The sequence below is a fragment of the Talpa occidentalis genome, unplaced genomic scaffold (genome assembly GCF_014898055.3).
Source record: "Talpa occidentalis isolate TD23 unplaced genomic scaffold, MPIMG_talOcc4v2.1 talOcc4.18, whole genome shotgun sequence".
Taxonomy (NCBI): Eukaryota; Metazoa; Chordata; class Mammalia; order Eulipotyphla; family Talpidae; genus Talpa; species Talpa occidentalis.
The window spans coordinates 3,412,842-3,434,857 of NW_023601851.1; the positions used below are offsets into that span (position 1 = coordinate 3,412,842).

Sequence of the window (22,016 nt, forward strand, 5' to 3'; positions counted from 1 at the left end):
TATCAGACAACTGTTGTCCTCACTGAAAACAGACATCAGAGAAAACACATACATAGAGGGAGACTTCAACACACCGCTATCAACAATGGATAGATCAACAAGACAAAAAATAAGCAAAGACACTAAAGCTCTAAATAAGGACCTAGAGCATTTGGGCTTAACAGACATCTATAGAACACTAAACCCAAAAAAAAACGGAGTACACATTTTTCTCAAGCATACATGGATCATTTTCCAGGATTAATCGCACAAGAAAAACATCAATAGATACACCAAGATTGAAATCCTACCAACCATCTTTTCTGACCATGAAGGCATCAAAATAGAAATAAACCATAAAAAGAATGCAAGGAACTTTCCTACCTCATGAAGATTAAAAACCACACTACTGGAAGACCACTGGACTAATGAGGAGATCAAAGAAAATTAAAAAATTCTTTGAATTGAATGACAAAGAGGACACCAATATCCTCAATATATGGGATGCAGCAAAAGCAGTAATAAGAGGAAAATATATAACAATAGAAGCTCACATCAAGAAAGAACTCAAAGAAACAACCTAAACTCGAAGCTCAAAGAACTAGAAAAAGAACGACAAAAAGAACCCACCCAGTAAAAGAAAAGAAATAATAAAAACCAAAGCAGAAATAAATGAAATTGAACTAAAAAAAATCCAAAAAATCTATGAAACCAACAGCTGGTTCTTCAAAAAAATCAATAAAATAGACAAATGCCCAGCCAGGCTCACAAAGAAAAAAGGGAGAAAGCACAAATAAACAGGATCATAAATAAAAGAGGAGAAATCACAACGGACACAGCAGATATCAAAAGAGTAATCAGAAACTGCTATGAACAGTTATATGGAAACAAGTTCAACAATCTAGAGGAGATGAGCAAATTCCTACAACTCTACAATCACCCAAAGCTCGATAAAGAAGAAATAGAACACCTAAACAGACCAATTACAAGCAGTGAAATTGAAATGGGAATCAAAACCACCCCCAAAACAAAAGCCCAGGACCTGATGGATTTACAAATGAATTCTACCAAACATTCAGAGACAAATTAGTGCCTATCCTTCACAAACTCTTCCAAAAAATTGAGAAGGAAGGGACAATACCAAACACATTCTATGAAGCCAACATTACACTAATACCAAAATCAAACAAGGACAACACAAAAAAGGAAAACTACAGGCCAATCTCCCTAATGCACACTGATGCAAAAATCCTCAATAAAATTTTAGCCATCAGAATCCAACAATGTATCCATAAGATAATTCACCACGACCAAGTAGGATTCATTCCAGGGACACAAGGATGGTTTAACATCCGAAAATCAATCAACGTTATCCAACACATCAACAAAAAGAAATATAAAAACCATATGATAATATCAATAGATGCTGACAAAGCTTTCGACAAAGTGCAAACCCATTCATGATAAGCCCTTGAAATTCTTGGGATACAAGGAACATACCTCAACATCATAAAGGCCATCTATGACAAGCCAACAGCCAGTATCATTCTCAATGGTGAAAAGCTGAAAGCAATTCCATTAAGATCTGGAACAAGACAAGGATGTCCACTCTCACCACTGCTTTTCAGTATATACTGGAAGTCCTAGCCAGAGCAATAAGACAAGAGAAAGACATACAAGGAATCCAAATAGGAAAAGAAGAAGTCAAACTATCACTATTTGCAGATGATATGATAATATATATAGAGAACCCCAAAAACGCCACAGAAAAACTAACCCAACTCAACAATCAGTTCAGTAAAGTGGCAGGATACAAAATCAACATGCAAAAGTCAGTAGCCTCCCTATACACAAACAATAAATCTGAAGAAGAAATCTAAAAAACCATGTCTTTTATTATCGAAACAAAAAAAATCAAATATTTGGGAATAAATCTAACAAAAGAGGTAAAGAACATATACAAACAAAACTATGAAACACTGTTAAAAGAAATAGAAGACACAAAGAAATGGAAAGACATACCCTGCTCATGGATTGGAAGAATAAATATTATTAAAATGGCCCATCCTACCAAAAGCAATATACAGATTCAATGCTATTCCAATCAAAATCTCAATGGCATTCTTCAAAGAAATAGAACAAGTATTGATGAAATTCATATGGAATCACCAAAAACCCCGAATAGCCAAAGCTCTCCTGAAAAAAAAAAAAAGAAGGGAATGGAGGCATCACACTCCAGATTTCAGGCTATACTACAAGCCATAATCATCAAAAACTGCATGGTATTGGAACAAGAACAGACATACAGACCAATGTAATCTAATAAAAAATCCAGAAATAAACCCACAGATCTATGGTCAACTAATCTTTGAGAAAGGAGCAAAGACTATGCATTGGATCAAAGAAAGTTTGTTCAATAAATGGTGCTGGGAAAACTGGGTCGCTACATGCAAAAGAATGAAGCTTGACTACTACCTCACACCATACACAAAAATCAACTCAAAATGGAGTAAAGAACTAGACGTAAGACCTGAAACCATAAAATACATAGAAGGAAATATAGGCGAAACACTGCGAGATATTCACATCAAAGAAATCTTTCCAGACACATCACCCAAAGCAGTGATAGTGAAGGCAAAGATAAACAGCTGGGACTACATCAAATTAAAGAGCTTCTGCACAGCAAAAGAGACAATAACCAAAACAAAGAGAAACCCCACCAACTGGGAGAACATTTTTGCACACAACACTAATGATAAAGGATTGATCACAAAAATCTGCAAAGAGCTGATCAGACTCAGCAACAACAAAGACAATAATCCAGTCGAAAAAATGGGCAGAAAAGCTAAAATGAAACTTCTCTGAGGAGGAAATGCAAATGGCCAACAGGCATATGAAAAAACGTTCAACATCACTTGTAATCAGGGAAATGCAAATCAAAACTACCATGAGATACCATCTTACACCAGTGAGAATGGCACATATTAAAAAAAACTAGCAACAACAAATGTTGGCGAGGATGTGGAGAAAAAGGAACCCTCCTGCACTGTTGGTGGGAGTGCAAACTGGTCCAACCACTATGGAGAGCTGTGTGGAGATTTCTGGACCTACTAAACATAGAGCTTCCATAGGATCCAGCAATTCCACTCCTAGGGATTTACCCAAAGGACACAGAAACATCAATTCCAAAGAGCACACCCTGCACCCCTATGTTTATAGCAGCACTGTTTACAATAGCTAAGCTTTGGAAACAACCCAATGCCCAAAAATAGATGACTGGATCAAGAAGATGTGGTACATATATACATGGAATATTACTCAGCATTCAAAAAGATAAACACATAAACAGCAACATGGATGGTGCTGCAAGGGATCATGCTCAGCAAAATAAGCCAGAAAGAAAAAGAAAAATACCAGATGGTCTCACTCATAGCAGGGACCTAGACAACTTAAATAAGGGAACAGGAAAATGAATATAAGAAAGTGAAAATCAAAATCAGAAAAAACTATGAACCAGAGACACTTTTAGGGGGTGGGGGCGGGAGGGGAGGGATTTGGGTCAAAATAAGGGGGTTGCAATTGTATGGGGAATATAAAAATATATTATTTAAAAAAAAATACCCAGCAATTTTTGCCCTTTGAATTTTCTGTCTTCTGGAGCCTGTTTTGCTTTTTAATAATATATTGGCCTGATACTTCTGTTCTTAACCAACTCGGGACTTGGGTGCTCACAGTGGCTGCTTGTTAGTTGTGTGGGGCCAGGGACAGTTGCCACCATGAAGTCTGTTGAAAGGAAGGTGTCAAAGTCCTGTCCATAGCTCTCTGGGGCAAGAACAAGTCCTGCTGTGTCTGGGCTGGGAGGGCCCACAGCGTCCCTCCCCTGCACAAAGAAAGACCTGTGCTGTGGAGTCATCAGAGTGAGTCCGCACATAAACAGAGCCGGTGGAGAGCAGATCTCCCTGCTAGTGCTGGTGGGGGGTGCTCTAGCTCCAGCAGGGAAATCTGCTCTCACTGCCTGCCCTCATTTATTTTTAATTTAAATTTTATTTTTATATTCCCCATACAATTGCAACCGCCTTATTTTGAACACAATCCCTCCTTTCCCCGCCCTCCATCCCCACAGAGTGTCTCTGGTTCACAGTCGTTTGTTGATTGATATTTTTTCTTACAGTTATTCTTTTTCCTGGTCCCTTATTTAAGTTTTCTAGATTCCTGCTATGAGTGAGACCATCCGGTATTTTTCTTTTTCTTTTTGGCTTATTTCGCTGAGCATGATCCCTTCCAGAGCCATCCATGTTGCTGCAAATTGCATGTGTTTTATCTTTTTTGAATGCTGAGTAATATTCCATGGTATATATGTACCACATCTTCTTGATCCAGTCATCTATTTTGGGGCATTTGGGTTGTTTCCAAAGCTTAGCTATTGTAAACAGTGCTGTTATATAAACATAGGGGTGCAGGTGCTCTTTGGAATTGATGTTTCTATGTCCTTTGGGTAAATACCTAGGAGTGGAATTGCTGGATCATATGGCAGCTCTTAATACACTTGTCACATGATAGCCTCGGAGAGCCTCAAGAGCTTCATGGAGCAGGGCACTGTCCATATGTCAGGCCTTCTCCTGCAGCTCAGAGTCGACTGGTGTGCAGAGTGCCCCAGATCAGCATCTTTGCCAGGCACCTGAGCCAGTGTCCACACATCACGGCAACTGGATTCTTTGTGACACTCTGGATTCATTCTTGTAACAATACTACACCCCAATCATGTCACTTGAATAGACTATGATTTACTACCAAGCTTTATTTTTTTAAGATTTATTTTATTTATTTATGCATACACTAGGTGGGGGCAGGCCAGACGTTCAGGGAGGACCCCCCAGAGACAGAGTGGGGAGCAGAACAGGCAGGTCCACTGTAACACACTGCTGAGAGGTGCAGTGGGGAGACAGTTTACCCTTAGAATCTGTTATAGGGCAGGGAGAGGGGCAGCCCAAACTCCGCCCCCTTTCCTGGGGACAACCCTGTTACAGGTCAGCTTCCTGGCCAGGGAAAGAACTCAGGCCAAAGTAGCTGCTGGTAGCTTAAGAGCACTGCCACTTGACCCCTGTGCCTTGGAGGAGGTCCAAATTTACCACATTTAAAGTGCACTGGCCTCCATCCCAGCTTGGGGGAGCAGGATGGACACAATTGGTGTAAAGTGTGTATTAACAGAGACATCTCAGAAACAAGTCTGCTCCCCAAGGGTTTTAAGAACTTGCCCTGGATCTGCAAATAGGCCACAGGATGTAGGGCCTACACTGCAGTAAAAGCTGACCTCCTGTCTCCCCACTGCCCCCTTGGCAGTGAAGTTCAGTGGATCACCCTGCTTGCTCCCCACTCTGTCTCTGGTGAATCCTCTCACCATCCAATGCCTACACCACAGCTCTTAGCTCTCATATGCATAAATAATTTTTAATCATTTTACTTATGCATGCAAGTCAGGCTACAGATGTGGGGGGTGACAAGATTCACCAGAGACAGTGGGGAACAGAACCGGCAGAATGACCAAAGGACACTGCTGTGGGTAGCAGCAGGTGAGTCAGGAGAGGTCTGTTGCACCCTGTGGGGTGTTACCTGGCCAGCCAGGGATTGAACTCGTGCTTTAGAGGCTGCGGGTTGCTTCACAGTGAGGTTTTTAACCCCTTGCACCACCAGGGAGGCCCGATAAAATAATATTCTTTTTTAAAAAGATGCAAGTATTTAATGTAAACATCCCTTTAGAAGTCTGCACAACTGCACTTGGCTGAGAGTTTTCAATCCATGATATCTCAGTGAACCAGGCAGCATGGAAGTCTCCAGTGGTTCTCATACGCAGCCCAATTTAAAAGCCCATCTTTTCTAGCCTGACAGTGGTAACAATGCTCCAGAGCATCAGCTCTTCAACTTCTGGGGGCGATTAATTATGGATATTGAAATCATATCCACGGCTATTTTTGACCATAATTCTGTAAGAATAACATCAAGCCCAAAAAGAAACCTGGAAAAGCCTTAAGCATGAGCAGATTAAACAACATGTTTCTCAGTAACCTCTGGTAGACAACAGATTAAAGCAAGCACTTTCAAGTGACCAGAGAGAAATGAAAATGAGGATACAAGTTATCAGAATTCATGGGCGTACTGAGAGGAAATTTAATTGAAATGTATGTCTACATGAAGAAAGAGAAAAACCTCAAATAACCAACTTAACTGAGTCCTAAAGGAACTTGGAAAAGAGGAAGAAAGCCAAAATTTTGCAGGAGAAAGAAATTTAAGACGTTAAAGTGGAAATAAATAAAATAGGCAATAAAAAAGACAATACGAAACAACAGTGAAGCCAAGGGTGGGTCCCCCAGAAAAGACAGCTGACAAAGCTGTAGTCAGCCCCATCAGAACAGCAACCTTGAACGGGTGGACCCAGACAGGAAAGGGGCCTAAGCGCCGCGGACATCATGGCAATGCGGAGGCTCCCAGATGACTGGGGACAGTTACATGGGCACAAATTTAGTAACTGGAAGGAGCGGGTACCTTTTCAGAACAATAATGCCCACCCAGAATGAACTGGGACGAAATAGAAAGCTTCGATAGAGGACAACTACGGAAATGGAACACGTAGTAAAGATCCCCCACCCCAACCGCCAACACAGGCCGGACTAGGTGGGTTTGCGGGCGAATTCCACCGAGCCTGAAGGTGTCCAGTAGTCGTTTTACTCACACTCTCGCCCTAGGTGGGGGAAGCGGGCCGCGTCCTCACGCACTCCAGCAGCCCACACCACGCTCACGCAGATCCAGACAAGGCCACTGCACGGAAAGACAAGGGGCGCCATTATCTCTGCTAAGTGCGGGCGAGAAAACCAGCCAGGGACCAGCAAACCAGTTCCCGCACACAGCGACGGCGTGGCGCCAGCGGGCGGCTCGCCCCGCAGACGCGAGGCTGGGACGCCCGTGGGGGGAACCGACCTAGGGCCTGAGACGGGCGACGCCAGGGCGCGCTGAGCCGCGGAGAAGGCGCGACAAGCTGCGGCCCCCGCGCGGGAAGCTCCCCGCCCTCCCCTCCGGGCGGCGGCCACGGCCCCTGGGGACGCGCAGACAGGTGGAAACAGGCCGGAGCGCGCGACGACGGGCCCGCGGCGGCCACCGGGAGGAGCCCAGGATGCGCGTCCTTGCGCCAGGCCGCGCGGCGGGCAGGGTCGCTGCGCGCAGGGGCGCAGCGGACTGTCGCGTCTCCGGACCCGCAGCCGACGCCAGGCCCGAGGGGACGGCAGCGGGGAGCTCCGGACACCGCAAACGTCCCCATAAAATGGCTGCAAGGGGCGGCCTCGAGGTGGACAGCCCGCGCGCTAAATCCGCTGGGAAACCAAGAGGCGGGAGCGCGGGCTGAGGGGAGAGCCCGCCCCCGGATGGACCCGGCCTACGCCGCCCCTCCCGCCTCCGGATGCGCCCCGCCCCAGGATAGGCGCAGCCCCGCCTGCACCCCTCCCCACCCCGGGCATGGGTCGCACCCACTCCACCTCTCCCCCGGGGACTGGGCCCCGCACCCACCCCAGTGCTGGGCCCCGCCCACTCCACGCCCCGCACCAGCAATGGTCTCGTCCCGACACTGCGCCCGCCCCGCCTGCCCCCATTTTTGGCCCCGCCCTGCCTTCGCCGCGCTGGCTGGGCCCCGCCCCCAGGCCGATCCCCACAGCCCATTGGCGGGCGGCGCTGACGGGCACTTGCAGCGCTGAAGGCCACGTCTGGATAAGACCCTCTGAGGCGCCGGGGCGGTGGCAGCGCCGGGAGGCGGGCGTCGCGGCGAGGGAGCGTCGTGGGCTGCGCCCCTGCCCAGCTGGAGACACCAGCCCCGCCCCAGGGGCGCTGACCCTCAGGGCACGCCCCGCTCGCTAAGCCGCGGGAACCCCGAAGCTCCTCGGTGAGGCCCGCCGCCCCAGGCCCAGACCCCAAGGGCTGTCAGCAGAGAACACCAGCCCCAAGCGCCCAGACGCCAAGCGCCTGGTAAACGCGCCCCCTCAGCCTGAGCATGCCTGGACACCCCACCCAAGGAGGCCCTAGCACATCAGCCCCTGAGGGACCAAGTTCCCTCCTCAGACCCCGAAACTCTCAGCCTCACACTGACCCTTCTCCCGCCCTGCAGGCCTCGAGTCATCCTAAACTCCCGGAGACCCTGAAACCCTTGAACCGAGGGACCCCTTCCCTCAGCCTGAGATCCCGGCACGCCATCTCCCTCCCTCAGCCCGAGGGAATCCCCAACCCTCTCAGCCCGGGACCTGCCGCCCCTCAGCCTGAGATCCCGGCACGCCATTTCTCTCAGCCTGAGAGAACCCTAAACCTTCTCAGCCCTGAAATCCTGGGACACCATTTCTTCAGCCCGAGGGAACCGCAAAACCTCTCAACCTGGGAAACCCGTCCCTCAGCCTGGGGATCTCAGCCTGCTCTGACTCCCAGACTTTCCCGCAGCCCCGAGGGAGCCACGGTCCTGGCGGCGTCCACGCCCCCTTGGCCAGCCGGGCCGCCCAGCTCCCAGGCCTCAGCGCCCCCGTCCGGCGCCGCCGGGGTCTTCCGCGCACAGGCCACACAGCACCTGGGAACACGGGCTGGTGGTGTGGGCGCCGCAGGCCTCCGCCCCCGCGCACTGGTTCCTCGGGCCCCGTGTCCCAGCATTTCTGCCCGCGCGCCCGCCCAAAAGGTCGACTGACCTGGCTTCGCCTTTCTGGGCCCCTCCTGCAGGTTTTGTGACGCGGGCTTGGGGTGCCCGGGGCCCAAGCCATGAACCCCGCCGGGTCCGGGGAGGAGAGCCCGAGGGAGACGGAGGTGGACGCCGGGGGGCGCTGGTGAGCCGGGGGGGCCGCTGCGGGCAGCGCCAGCCTGGAGGGGTTTTGGGGGCTGTGACAGTGTGCCTGGCTGGCAGGGGTCCCCCGCGCACCGCAGACTCGGGGCGGGCGGGCCTGATACCTCAGCGCCACGTCCTGTGCCAGGGACAGAAATGGCCAGTGCTGCCTCAGCTCCTTAGGGCCCGGGGAGGAAGATCTTTCCAGAGCACAGAGCACGCCCAGCACAGGGTAGCTGGGACACCCTGACTCGCACTGCGCGCTGAGATGTGCTCCCCGCAGGCCAAGGACGCGTTCAGAGACATCGTCATGTACTTCTCCAAGGAGGAGTGGACTGCCATGGGTGACTGGGAGAAAAGGCGCTATCGCAACGTGAAGAGGAACTACCAGGCGCTGATCAGTATAGGTAATGGGAAGTGCAGCGCTTAGAGAAGCTGGGCCTGAGGCGGTGGATTCGCTGGTGGCATATTACTTGGCACCCTCCCAAGGGGCTCCACCTATCCATGCATGGCCACACATCTGCAGGCAAGCATGGTGCATGGTCTCGGAGCCCGCTGGCTGACAGAGCAGCCCTCACACCTGGCTTGCTCTGTTCTCCCTGCCTACCTGCCTCTGTCCTTCAATCCAGCTCTTCCCTTTTCCAGCCAAGATTTGCTTCTTCGCAGGTCTCAGAACCCCTCGGCCAGCTTTCATGTGCCACCAAAGGCTGGCCATCAAACCCAAGGGAGAGGGCAGTGAGGATTCTGACGAAGAGTGGACACCCCGGCAGCAAGGTGAGGAGGCATCTGGAGGATGTAGCGCATCCCCCTGAACCCAGCCTACGTCCATGCTGAGCTGCATCTCAGCAGGTAACCAAGGAAACTGATTCCTCAAGAACACAAATGCTCAGGAAATGAGATAGCAAACACAGCAAGAGGCTATTCACATAAAGGATTAAAGGGCTTAAATTTCTCTTTAGATACATTGTTAAGCAGTAAACCCTGAACCTAAAAAGTATAAAACCCTGAGCTAGTAAATACCAATTAATAATAGTCATCAGTAAGAGAAAGAGAGAGGGCTGGCAGGTGGCTTTGCTGTCTCTTGGTTTGTGTTTTTCTTTGTCTTGTTTTGTAATTGGAAATAAAATTTAAAATATCTGAAGCCATTGTGGCAGAATGTTGAGATCAGCTTAAATGGTACTGAATGTACAGGTTTCCCAGGATAATTTTCCTATTAGGTTAAAATGTAAAAGATTATTTTTGCTAAATGTTGTTAATTAACAAAAGGATAATTAAAGAAACCCTAAACTTAAATCACCAAATAGCTTTCTGACACTAATCAAATCATATTTTTAATTTAAGATTTATTTATTTATGCATACAAGAGCTGGGATACAGGCCAGAGATGCAGGGGAAGGGGGGACTGGGCAGGGGACAGGATTCACAGAGACAGAATGGTGAACAGAACAGTCAGCTTGACTGAAATACACTGCTGAGGGGAGCAGCAGGCGAGAAAGGAGAGGTTTGCTCATGCCATGTGGGTTGCTCCCTGGCAGGCCGGGGATCAAACTCCTGCTGCAGAGGCCGAGAATTGCTTCATAGTATGGTGCTTAACCCCGTGTGGCACCAGGGAGGCCCCTAATCTTATCATATGTTTACTACTGAATTCAATGTCTTAGAAGAGGAAATGATTAACACAGTCTGTAAAGATACATAATTAATGTGTGCATATTTAAATCACAACACATGATCTTCATACCCCAAAATGAACCTGATCTTTTATTTGATTTTGGAAACATATTTGAGGAAGCTACTAAGTCTCTCTGATCTCTCCTACATCCGTGGCCAGAAACACCCTTGGATAAATGAAATGCAATCATTTTAAAATAATTTAATTAGCAGCTAACTTCCTCTTGTGCTGTTTAGACAGGAAACTTTAAAAGAATCAACCTGTATAAATTGGAGAAAGCAACTTAGATTAGGATTTCCCCATCTGTAGATTTTTGCTACCTTAGGCTCTTTAAAGTAGTGTAAGATCTGAAAACTCAACATGTGACTGTCCCCAAAGGTTCTGATATGAAAAGGGTCCATAGGGAATATATACCCCATGGCTTACCAGATACCTACACATCTTCACCTGGGCTCATTTAAAAACCTCCACCCATGCGGCCTGAGTTCAATCCCCAGCCAGGGAGCTGACCAACAGGGTACAGCATACCTCTCCTGCCTCCCGCTGTTCCCCTCAGCATTGTGTTTCAGTAGATTTGTCTGTTCTGCTACCCACTCTGTCTCTGGTGAGTCCTCTAACCCTCCCGCCCTGCACCTCAGGCCTAGACCACAGTTCTTCTATGCATAAATAAATAAATATGAAAGAAATAACTCCAACCCAGTAATTTTTTTGTGTAAAGAAGAAAAAGCACCTAGCAAATGTATCCTTTTAACAATTTTATAAGTGCAGAATACATATTTTATCTATATGCTCATTATTGCCCAATGGCTCTCTAGAACATATTTTTATCTTGCATGCCCAAAACTCTATGTCATTGAACAAGAGCTCCAGTTCCTCCTCCCCCTTTACCTGGCGATTATCATGCTATTGACTGTTTCCATGAACTTGATTAATTAGGTAGCTCCTATGAATGCAATCAAGCAGCATTCGTCTTATGTGAATGCTTGTCACAATGTCATATCAACAAGATTCATTGATGTTGTAGCATATGACAGGATTTTCTTCTTTTGTAAGACTGAATAATATTTCATTTTATGTATAGACCACATTTTCATTCTGTGGCCATCCATCAATAGACATTTAGGTTGTTTCCATGCCTGGGTATTGTGAATAATGCAGCAATGACCATAGGTTTACAAATATTTACTCAAACTGCTATTTCAATAGTTCTGGACAATTTTTTGAGGAAACTCCTACTGTGTCCACAGTTGCTGTCCCATATTACACTTCCATCCATAGAGTGTAGGATTCCAACTTCTCTACATCCGTATTTGTCACTCTCTGGTTCAGATTTGTGTGTCCCTAATGAGAATCTCCAGAGTTTGGAAACATGTACCAACCAAAACACTGATTTCTCATCACCTTCTAGTCAAACATCCGTGGGTGGCCTTCAGAGCAAAACAGAGTAAACACCAGAAGGTGAGTATTTCCCAAATCCTGTTGACAAGTCTTCCTCATGGATCTGAACACAGGTAAGTGCATGAGAATGCACAGAGAACCATAAGAAGTGTGCTCCCCCTTGCCTGACACAAGAAACAATATCATCATTCAGCAGCAAACCTGGTTCATTTTCATGATGTTTCAGCCCTTATTTTAGGCATTTTACATGAATAACCTCATTTAACTTGTCTACAATCCTACATGGTACATCCCATGACTGTCATCATTTGTAGATGAGGAAACTGAAGCACAGAATTGACTGTGTCTGAGATCATAGTATCACTGGTTGTGTCATCTAATCCAAAGTTCTTTCACTAGACTACGTACAAGTTCATTACAGTTTATAAAGTTTACACTGTAATATCCATCCACAAAAACAGCATTTATCTGACTGATTATTTCAACTTCAGTTCTGTTTTTCCTTTTAATTTTTTTAAATATAGTGCTTTTTTCTTGCATCATTGTTGTATTTTGGATAGTATCTCCCCTCAGGTATGGTCACCCTATTTCTCCCACCACCAAAGGACCCAAAGTTCATCACCATATACTCCTCTGCTCTTCCTCTCCCCTCACCCCATATTCATCCCTCCTCATCTCCTCCCCCACCTCCCTCTCCTCCTGAATGATTCACATCTATGGTCAACTTTTAAGGGCTCTCTTCACCTGACCATTTGTCAGCCTCAGATATTTTCTGCTGTGCTAAAACAAAAACTCCCTGTGGCTGATGAGAGCTGATTACTATATGGGCAACCTGTATAGTGGACAAGTGAAGGAGATTGCATACCCACCCTCTGAGCATCTCACTCTTTCCGAGAAAGCAGGTCCCAGCCCTGAAAAGCTGCAGAGTTGGTGTTGAGAACATCACGTGAGAAAACAACTTAAGGACTTTGTAGAGATTACACACTATACAATAGGAACTTTCCACGGAAATGATTTAAACTCTGTGTTTCTGTCATAGACAGTAAGAGCTGCTTTCTCAGAGCTCTAATCAGGACAGTCCACGTTGTTCAGAGTCCTTTGTTAACCTTCCTTCTGCCTGGGCAAGCTCTTAGAAAGCCGGGTCCATACATGATTCTTCTCAGAAGTCCCAGGCCCAGCTGAGGGCAACCAGGGGAACCCCACATTTCCTGCATGAGTAACTCCACACTCACAAGTCCAGCTAGACGTAAGGGGGTCAAAGAATGATGAAGATAGTATCTTAAAGGCAGGTATCAAACACAGGTGGTTCTAGGGGGTGGTCTGATAGAAGAACTGTAATCTCACAGTCATGCCCTGTTGATGGCTCACAAAACACTTTGGGGAACACCGTTAGATTTCATGTCACTCCGATATTAATAATTATCCCATATGCCAGTTTGCGGATCAGGAAACTAAAGAGAACTAAACAGCAGCATAGCTTCACTCAAACAGGACTGACAGGAACCAGCTCCTCTAAACATGAATATTCTTCCCCAGATGTGGCAACTTACAGCTTTAACATCATGTTCTTTATTGCCTGAGTACATTTCCTGCCAATCATTTCTTTGTACTCTTCCTAAGAGTACTGTCTTCATTTTCCAGATGTCTGTTCCCTTTTATCTACACTTTCTCTTTCATTAAGTACCCACTAGGTTTATAGACAACAACCCTTTTTTTCACTATAAGCATTTTTTTAAAAAACATAACCTGCCTAAACTGGAGAAAGCAACTTAGATTAGGATTTTCCCCATCTATGGATTTTTGCTACCTTAGGCTTTTAAAAGTAGTGTAAGATCTGAAAACTCAACATGTGACTGTCCCCAAAGGTTTTGATATGAGAAGAGTCCATAGAAAATATATCTATATCTATCTATCTATCTATCTATCTATCTATCTATCTATCTATCTATCTATCTATCTATCTATTCCATATACCCCATGGTTTACCAGACACCTACACATCTTCATCTGGGCTCATTTAAAACTCCACCCCTGCAGCCAGTATTTCTTTTTATATTTCTGACTTGCTTTATTTTATTTAATTCTTTCAAGCTTCTTCCATTTTACTGTAAAGGATACTCCTCTGTCCTCACACCTGAGTAGTGTTCTGTGTACTCCTTAATGCTTTACCCTCCCTTCAGAGACCTTATTGATCATCCAAGTAGTCTGCCCATATACACTGCTTTCATCACTCTCACTTTTATGGAGAAATTTGAGAGAAACTGGAAGGGAAAGAGCCTTAAGACATTGGGTTCAACCCTGGATTCATTACCCACACAAGCCCTCTCTTTTACGTTTAGAATTCAGATGCCTTCATTATTTACAAGGGTTGTTGAGGTGTTGACTAAAGTCATCCATGTGAGAACACGTCACAAGCCCTGACTGACTAAAGAAATGCATCTTGTCTTTAAATGTGACTCTCACATTGTAGGGAACGTCCAGAGATGCAGTAATTAGTGAATCTAGTTTGAAGGAAATGTCAGAAACAGCAGCTTTGCTGAACACCAGTGGCTCAGAGCAGGCCCTGAGACCAGAGAATCTTCCTAAAGAAGCAAGTACTTCTGGACAGCACTCTAGACGAAAACAGGGTAAGAGAAAAGAATGGGGGTTTCATCCTCTGATTTGTACAGAAAGGTTAAGAATGAACTAGGTGTGTGGAGTGGACTTTGGATGTGCCCAGGCTTAAGTTGGGTTCAGCTTAAGTACCAAGTTTTGGAGTGGGGGCAAGGCAAACCTTGCAAATCCTTTGAGCTCCTAAGTAATCTGTAGAGTGGAGGTAAGGACACATAGCTCAAAAATTGTTTCAAAGTGTTAAGTAAGATGTGAGAGAATCAAGGTGTGGGAGCTGCCAAGTAAACCCACCTGCAATGCACAATCCATGCTTCCTTGTGTGTGTCCAGGCATTTGCACAGTGCCTGGCTGACTGGCCTTAATGATGCTCTCTGAATGAATAAATATGCAATTGGAAGTAGAGAGGTTGGAAGTTAAACCTGATAATAGCTTCGAAGAGTCAGAAATTAAAATTGAACTTAGCACCTGAAGTTGGTGTGGAGTGTTGCTTGCTCTGCACTAACAGTTAAGGGGAGGACAGAGTATATGGACAGAATATAACTTGGTGGAAGATGATTTCACATATCCTGACAAAGCAGAGACAAACACTCCAGACACAGCCAACCTTGCTCACCTACTCTTTCTGCCTCAGAGCTGAGGAGAAAGAAGCCTGATGTGAAGATGTACTCTCTACGCGAGAGAAAGGGCCATGTATACCGAGAGGTCAGCGAGCCCCAGGATGACGACTACCTCTGTAAGTCACCCCAGCCACTCACAGGGAAGGCCGCCATGTCTCGGTCCAATGGCTCCATTTCCTCAGTTGGCCCCAAATCACCCGCTTCCTCTAGAGACACAGAGGACAAAGTGAGGGCTCAGGGTTCTTCCTGGGGCGCTTCATAACCGGCACATACTCTACCTTGCAACCCTGTTGCTCTTGCCTCCAGATTGTGAGAAGTGTCAGAACTTCTTCATTGACAGCTGTGCTGCCCATGGGGCCCCTACATTCGTCAAAGACAATGAGGTGAACAAGGGGCATCCTGACCGCTCAGACCTCACCCTGCCCCGGGCTGAGGATCGGGCCTTCAAGCATCCCAGAGGCTGGGCTGGGAGTTTGGAACGAAGTTTCTGACCTGCCGCTGGGCCTGCACTTTGGCCCCTATGAGGGCCACATCACAGAAGATGAAGAGGCAGCCAAAAGCGGATACTCCTGGCTGGTGAGAGCCACACGCCTCCTGGGGTGACGGGTCTTACCTTCTGTAGACTGGGCCAGGGCTGGGTGGGGAGGACAGGGGCCCTGAATGCTACGTGCACTTTGCCTGAATACAAGGTCTGTGTGCAATCAGGGTGGGTGAGAATGCAGGGAATACGGGGGGTGATTGCTGGCTACAGGACTGCTGAGAGATGACAGGCAGAGAGGAAGACCAAGGGCGCACCTGTGCCCAGAGTGGAGGCCGAGTCCATGCAGGCAAAAGCAATGATGGCAGAAGGAAATCACTTCTGACCAAGAGCACCTTAATTTCTCTTCCTAAAATGCAGATCACCAAAGGGAGAAATTGCTACGAGTACGTGGATGGAAAAGACAAGTCTTGGGCCAACTGGATGAGGTAAAGCTGCTGGGCCTTGAGTCCCAGAGAGGAAGCATCTCCACAGCCTTTCCATTCACACCCCACTGTGGTCTGCTCCAAGCCTCTGCTCCTCTCTCTTCACCATACAAAGCTCTTTTATTTCAAGACACATGGGGGAGAGGGATGGAAAAGATACTGTATGTACTCGAAACATATCTCTTTGCTAAACAAAAAGTGAGCACTTGAACAAAACCAAAGAGTTTATTCATCAGAGACAGGGGATCCCAACCACTCAGCATGGGGCTGCAGCCTGTGCTCTGATGGCCACATGCCCTATGACCTGGGGAGCTCATTGAAGACACACAGTGAACAATCTTTACTCCTGGGGTGATGGGTCTCACCTCCTCTAGGTTGGGCAGCAGAAGGTGGGGAGGACAGGGGTCCTGAGTGCTTCACGCACTTCGCCTGAAAACGAGCTCTGTGTGTGATCAGGGGTGGGGAGATACTGTCTAAAATCAGCCTGGGCCAGGACCTCTGTCTCTGGCTGTGAGCTGGCACTGGGCTTTGAGGGTGGGGTGGGCAGCAGTCTGGCAGTGGCATCTGTATTTATAGTCCTAGCCTCCCTCCGTGGTGACTCCCCTTTTATCAGGAGATATAGAAAGAGAATAAACTAGGGTTGCTCCATGTTATGATGCTAAGACAAAGAGCCCCCCAGGTTTCGAGGAGAAGCTGTAGTAAAAGTGCCTCAGATAAAGCATGGGGAGAATGGAAAAAGATCCTTGAAGATGGCTGCATGGGGGCTGATGCTGACAGGCCTGCTGACCAAAGCATGCAGCCCCCCAGACCACACTCTGAGCCGTGAACCAGAACCCAGGGCAGGGAATGTGTGGCCTCGGGCCTTAATGGCTCAGCAATAAGGAGGCCAGGCTGGAGTGTGTTTCACCAGGGGTCACCTGGCAGAGGGCACTGAGGTGGGTGGGTGTTATGTCTCTTGTGAGGGGGACTTAGGCATGACCAGGAGGTTCCCTGATGGGGGCTCACTGCAGCAGGGGCTTGATCAACAGGACAAAAGTGATGCGGGTCTCGTGCCTGGGGACTTACTTCCTGGCTTTTTTCCCCTCTGCCCCCTCAACCCAGGTATGTGAACTGTGCAAGGAACGAGGAGGAACAGAATCTGGTGGCCTTTCAGTACCACAGGCAGATATTCTACCGCACCTGCCAGGTGGTCAGGCCGGGCCATGAGCTGTTGGTCTGGTATGGCGATGAGTACGGCCAGGAGCTGGGCATCCAGTGGAACAACGAGGGGAAAAGGGCGTGTGCAGCTGAGAGAGGTGGGTGCTGTCCCCAGGCCCTCCAGGGAGGTTGGTGGGCCAGCTCTGAAGTAAAATTCAGTCAGTAAGATTTCCCTTCAGATGCTTCAGAAATGAAGAATTCGGTTCCTTTTGCCTCTTGGGAATAATTGTTACATTCTATTATTTGTTTTGACTTTTGATACTCCATGCACAAGATACACAAAAGCATAGATGCTCACAGGTCAGGCTGTTCCCCCAGCAAGCCCACCCAGGGCTCCTGCCTGTGGCTGAATCCTTGTCCCAGCTCCCCTCTGCCACTGTGGGCTCCTGGGACTCCAGACAGGGCTGCAGGGACTGGAGCCCAAGACAGACTGTGCCAGTGCCATCCTGAGTGCTGATGGTGACATTCCTGCAGCAGCACCCAGTGTCAAAGCCAGCCTTGGAGTCCAGGCTGTGGCACTATGGGAAGGATGCTTGGTGATTCTCCGCTCACGTCGGGGAGTACCGTGGAAGAGGGAGTTGGGAGGACACTCGTAGCTCAGGGCTCCCAGCCAGCTGAGACACTGAGGCTTTCCCAGAGTGACCTGGAGTGACTGTGTCATTCTTGGCCGCACAGTGGTATGTTGTACTCCAACATGACACTTGGTTAAATTTCTGGAGAAAGCACTGCAGTGCATTCCCCCAAGTCACTTCATCCCTGGAAGGCCAGAGGATGGGGTTGGCTGAGGTGGGTAGGCCAGGGCAGAGAAGTAAAGCTGTGTGTAGACTTTGGAACAGGATTTCTGGTATTTTAAAATGGGTTAAGAAAATGAAATAAATCAAATATGAATCTCAGGGGTAAGGCTGGGAGAAGGAAGTATTTTCATTTGCTGGATTGGAGGAAAGAGGAAGCATTCATGACCTGTGCAGCAGCAGGAGTAAGTCCTTCAGTAGTCATGGCCTGGCCTGGGCTCTCTATGTTCATAGAGCCCTGGGCTAAGTGGCTGCTACACCCCCAGGTCCTCTCCTCTCCTAAGGCGCCACTGCAGGTGTGGCCGGGTTCTCTAGTGTGCTGCTACTTCCCTGTGGAATAAAGCAGCTATGGCACCCTGACAGAGACATGAGGGGGTCCCCGCAACCCACTGCATGTAAGGAGCAGAGCTGTCTGAAGCCACGTGCAAGGCCCTGGCCTGGCGATAGGTAAACAAGGCCTTCAATGTGGGCTTTCTGGATTTTGAAGATTCAGTGAGTAAATGAGGAATGGAAAATAGACTGTAAAGGAACATTTGGTAGGAGACAAAGCTTCAGAATAACCAGGGGCTCTTCGGGAGACCAGGCCTATGGCCCAGGTGACCCTGTCAACATGTATCTCTGCAAACACTTCTTCTTTCAGCAGAACCTAAGCCAGAGATCCATCCATGTCCCTCCTGCTCACTGGCCTTCTCCACTGAGAAATTCCTCAACCAACATGTGCGACACCATCATCCCACCCAGACCTTCCCAGCAACATCTGTGAGCAAACACCTGCCATCAGAGGATCCCTGCCCTGGTCATCAGCATCAGCAGCTGGCACATTCTGGTCCCCACAGCAGGAAAGACAAACTTGAAAGTCAAGAGGTCAAAGAAAGGGCCAGACCTTTGCTTAAAAGGATAAGGCAGAAGAAGGTTTCAAAGGCCTTTTCCATCCTGCCAACAGAGCAAAAGTGGAGCTCTAGGGAGCATGAGAGAGAGGTGGAGGAAGAGCCAAGCCCAGGCCAGAGAGAGAATCCAAAGGACACAGGCAAATTATTCAGTGGGGTAGGATTGTCAATAACTACAACAGGCGAGTATGGAGGGAGTGGGCAAGGCATCCATGATCAGTCACACCTCATCACACACCAGGGGACACACACAAGGGAGAAGCCCTATGTCTGCAGGGAGTGTGGGCGAGGCTTCAGTCATAAGTCACACCTCATCACACACCAGAGGACACACACAGGGGAGAAGCCCTATGTCTGCAGGGAGTGTGGTCGAGGCTTCAGTCGTCAGTCACACCTCATGACACACCAGAGGACACACACAGGGGAAAAGCCTTATGTCTGCAGGGAGTGTGGGCGAGGTTTCAGTCGTAAGTCACACCTCATCACACACCAGAGGACACACACAGGGGAGAAGCCCTATGTCTGCAGGGAGTGTGGGCGAGGTTTCAGTCGTAAGTCACACCTCATCACACACCAGAGGACACACACAGGGGAGAAGCCCTGTGTCTGCAGGGAGTGTGGGCGAGGTTTCAGTCGCAAGTCACACCTCATCACACACCAGAGAACACACACAGGGGAGAAGCCCTATGTCTGCAGGGAGTGTGGGCGAGGTTTCAGTCGTAAGTCACACCTCATCACACACCAGAGGACACACACAGGGGAGAAGCCCTGTGTCTGCAGGGAGTGTGGGCGAGGCTTCAGTCGTAATTCCACCCTCATCACACACCAGAGGACACACACAGGGGAGAGGCCCTATGTGTGCCAGGAGTGTGGGCGAGGCTTCAGTCAGAAGTCACACCTCCTCACACACCAGAGGACACACACAGGGCAGAAGTCGTGTGTCTGCAGGGAGTGTGGGCGAGGCTTCAGTAGTAAGTCACACCTCATCACACATCAGAGGACACACACAGGGGAGAAGCCGTGTGTCTGCAGGGAGTGTGGGCGAGGCTTCAGTCGTAAGTCACATCTCCTCACACACCAGAGGACACACACAGGGGAGAAGCCCTATGTCTGCCGGGAGTGTGGGCGAGGCTTCAGTCAGAAGTCACACCTTCTCACACACCAGAGGACACACACAGGGGAGAAGCCCTGTGTCTGCAGGGAGTGTGGGCGAGGCTTCAGTCAGAAGTCAAACCTCATCCGACACCAGAGGACACACATGGGAGAAGCCCTGGGTCTGTAGGAGGGTGAGTTGGTCGTTACCCATGAATCACATCTCAGCAGCCACAGAGGAGGACAAGTGCAGTTGCCACTTATTCTGCACTTCCTGTGGGGTTAAGGTGGGAGCTTCAGGGGAAGTTTACTGACCCGTCCACTCCCCAAGGGCCTTGTGGATTCAGAAACCATTTACAGAACCTTCTCAGTACAAGAGCTGAGGAGAAACAGGTACCTGAGTGCCATGGCAGTCAGTGCCCTCCATGGTTGTGTCTGTTTTGTTGCCTTTGCTCGAGTAAATTTTGTCTCCATACAAACCTGACCCAGGTCACGTACCTCATTGGCCCTTGAAAGCAGAGGGGATCCGGAGGGCCACGCAGAACTCACTCTCACCCGGCTCCACACAAGCACAACCCCTGGCAAGGTGTCTACCTGGAATCAGAGGGAGGGGAGAGCCCGGGGGTCATATGCATGGGGTGGCGACACCCCACGCTCCGTGACTCGGCGCCCGTGGGGAGGAGGCGTGAGGTCAGGGATGCGTCTCCTCCCAGCCCACTGCCCTTCACGGGGGTGCGAGGCCGGCCTCACAACCCCCCAACGCGGGCGGGCAGAGAGACCACTTCGGGACCGCCGCCTGCCGCGACCGCCGGGTCCTCCCCGCCGGCAGCCCGCCCCGGAGGCAGCAGGAGACCCCGGGAGTCCCAGCCCGCTCCGAGGTCCCGGCGCCGCCCTCGCGGCTGCACCCCGCCCTCGCGGCCCCCGGGAGGCGCGCACACCCGGGCGCCCGCCCCTCCGCGCACCGCAGGCATCCCGCCTCGCCGGCGTCCACGCCCCACGCCGCGGTCACCTGTTTCCTGCGCCGGTCGGAAGGAGGGCGCCGGCGCCACTTCCCCGGAGGAGAGGACCCGCGCCCCGCCCCGCGGCCCGGGGCGGCCCCGCGTGGTCCACAGCCGGGCTGGCCTGGTGGGCGGGGCTGGCCTGATGGGCAGGGCTCAAGTTGTGGGCGGGGCTCGAGTGGTGGGCGGGGCTCGCCTGGCGGGCGGGGCTCGAGTAGTGGGCGGGTTCGAGTGGTGGGCGGGGCTCGAGTGGTGGGCGGGGCTGGCCTGGCGGGCGGAGCTCGCGTGGTGGGTGGGGCCGGGCGCGGGGGGAGGGCCGGGGCTTGGAGCGTGGGGGCCGCAGCGGCCCTCGGGGTCCAGCCGGCTGTGGGCCCGGCGCGGGGACCCCACACTCCATCTCCCAGGACGGACGCAAGCCCTGTAAGGCCGTGCAGTCCCAGGCGCAGCGGGCGAGAGCCGCTCCCCGCCCCGGCTCCCGGGCCCAGCGCACCGGCGTGGCCAGAGGACCCCAGGCTCCCAGCGGGCGCGGCGCAGCCTCGCGGGGGCACCGGCCGCGGCTGAGGGTCCGGCGCCCCGATGGCCCGTCCCGGCTCTGGAGCGTGGTGGCTCTGGGCCGCGGGGTGCCGAGAGCGGCCTGAACGCCGGGCCAGGTGCACTTTCCCCGCCGCCGGGACCCAGGGGCTGGGCGGGTCGGGAGGGGCCGGGCCCGCAGGGAGAGGAGCGACCTGTGGCCCGGAACCCGCCTCACACGGGACGCCCTGGGGCCTCTGGCCAGCCCGGGGCTCAGCCGAGTGCGGGGCGCCGGGGGGGCCGCGCCGGCCGAGCAGCGGTTTCCTTCAGAGGCTTCGGCCTCTTTAGAACACGCCGAGCGGGTGCTGGGGGTCGGGGAGCAAGAGCGCTCCGCCCGCGTCCCCCCCCACGACCCACCCGCGCCCAGGTCTGTTCGCCGCCGCGGGGTCCGTCGTGGCTGCGCCGG

General features: G+C 50.2%; 2 protein-coding genes across 2 annotated transcripts; both read left to right on the forward strand.

Moving 5' to 3' along the window:
• The first annotated feature begins 8,011 nt into the window (after window positions 1-8,011).
• Window positions 8,012-8,686, forward strand: LOC129146195 (uncharacterized). The gene has a single exon (XM_054697759.1). It carries the CDS (start codon window positions 8,012-8,014, stop codon window positions 8,684-8,686), a length of 675 nt encoding a protein of 224 aa, XP_054553734.1.
• Window positions 8,687-9,076: 390 nt separating this feature from the next.
• LOC119250823 (histone-lysine N-methyltransferase PRDM9-like) lies at window positions 9,077-20,430 on the forward strand. The gene is given in 10 exon segments (XM_054697744.1): window positions 9,077-9,225; window positions 9,485-9,592; window positions 11,896-11,945; window positions 14,356-14,512; window positions 15,127-15,228; window positions 15,419-15,533; window positions 15,535-15,688; window positions 16,011-16,078; window positions 17,177-17,370; window positions 18,707-20,430. Coding segments are annotated over 10 exon segments (2,613 nt in total). The 5' UTR covers window positions 9,077-9,086; the 3' UTR covers window positions 20,233-20,430.
• The last annotated feature ends 1,586 nt before the right edge of the window (window positions 20,431-22,016 follow it).

Coding starts and splice junctions, on each gene's coding strand:
- LOC129146195 (XM_054697759.1), top strand. CDS start 8,012: ATGCCTGGACACCCCACCCAAGGAGGCCCTAGCACATCAGCCCCTGAG.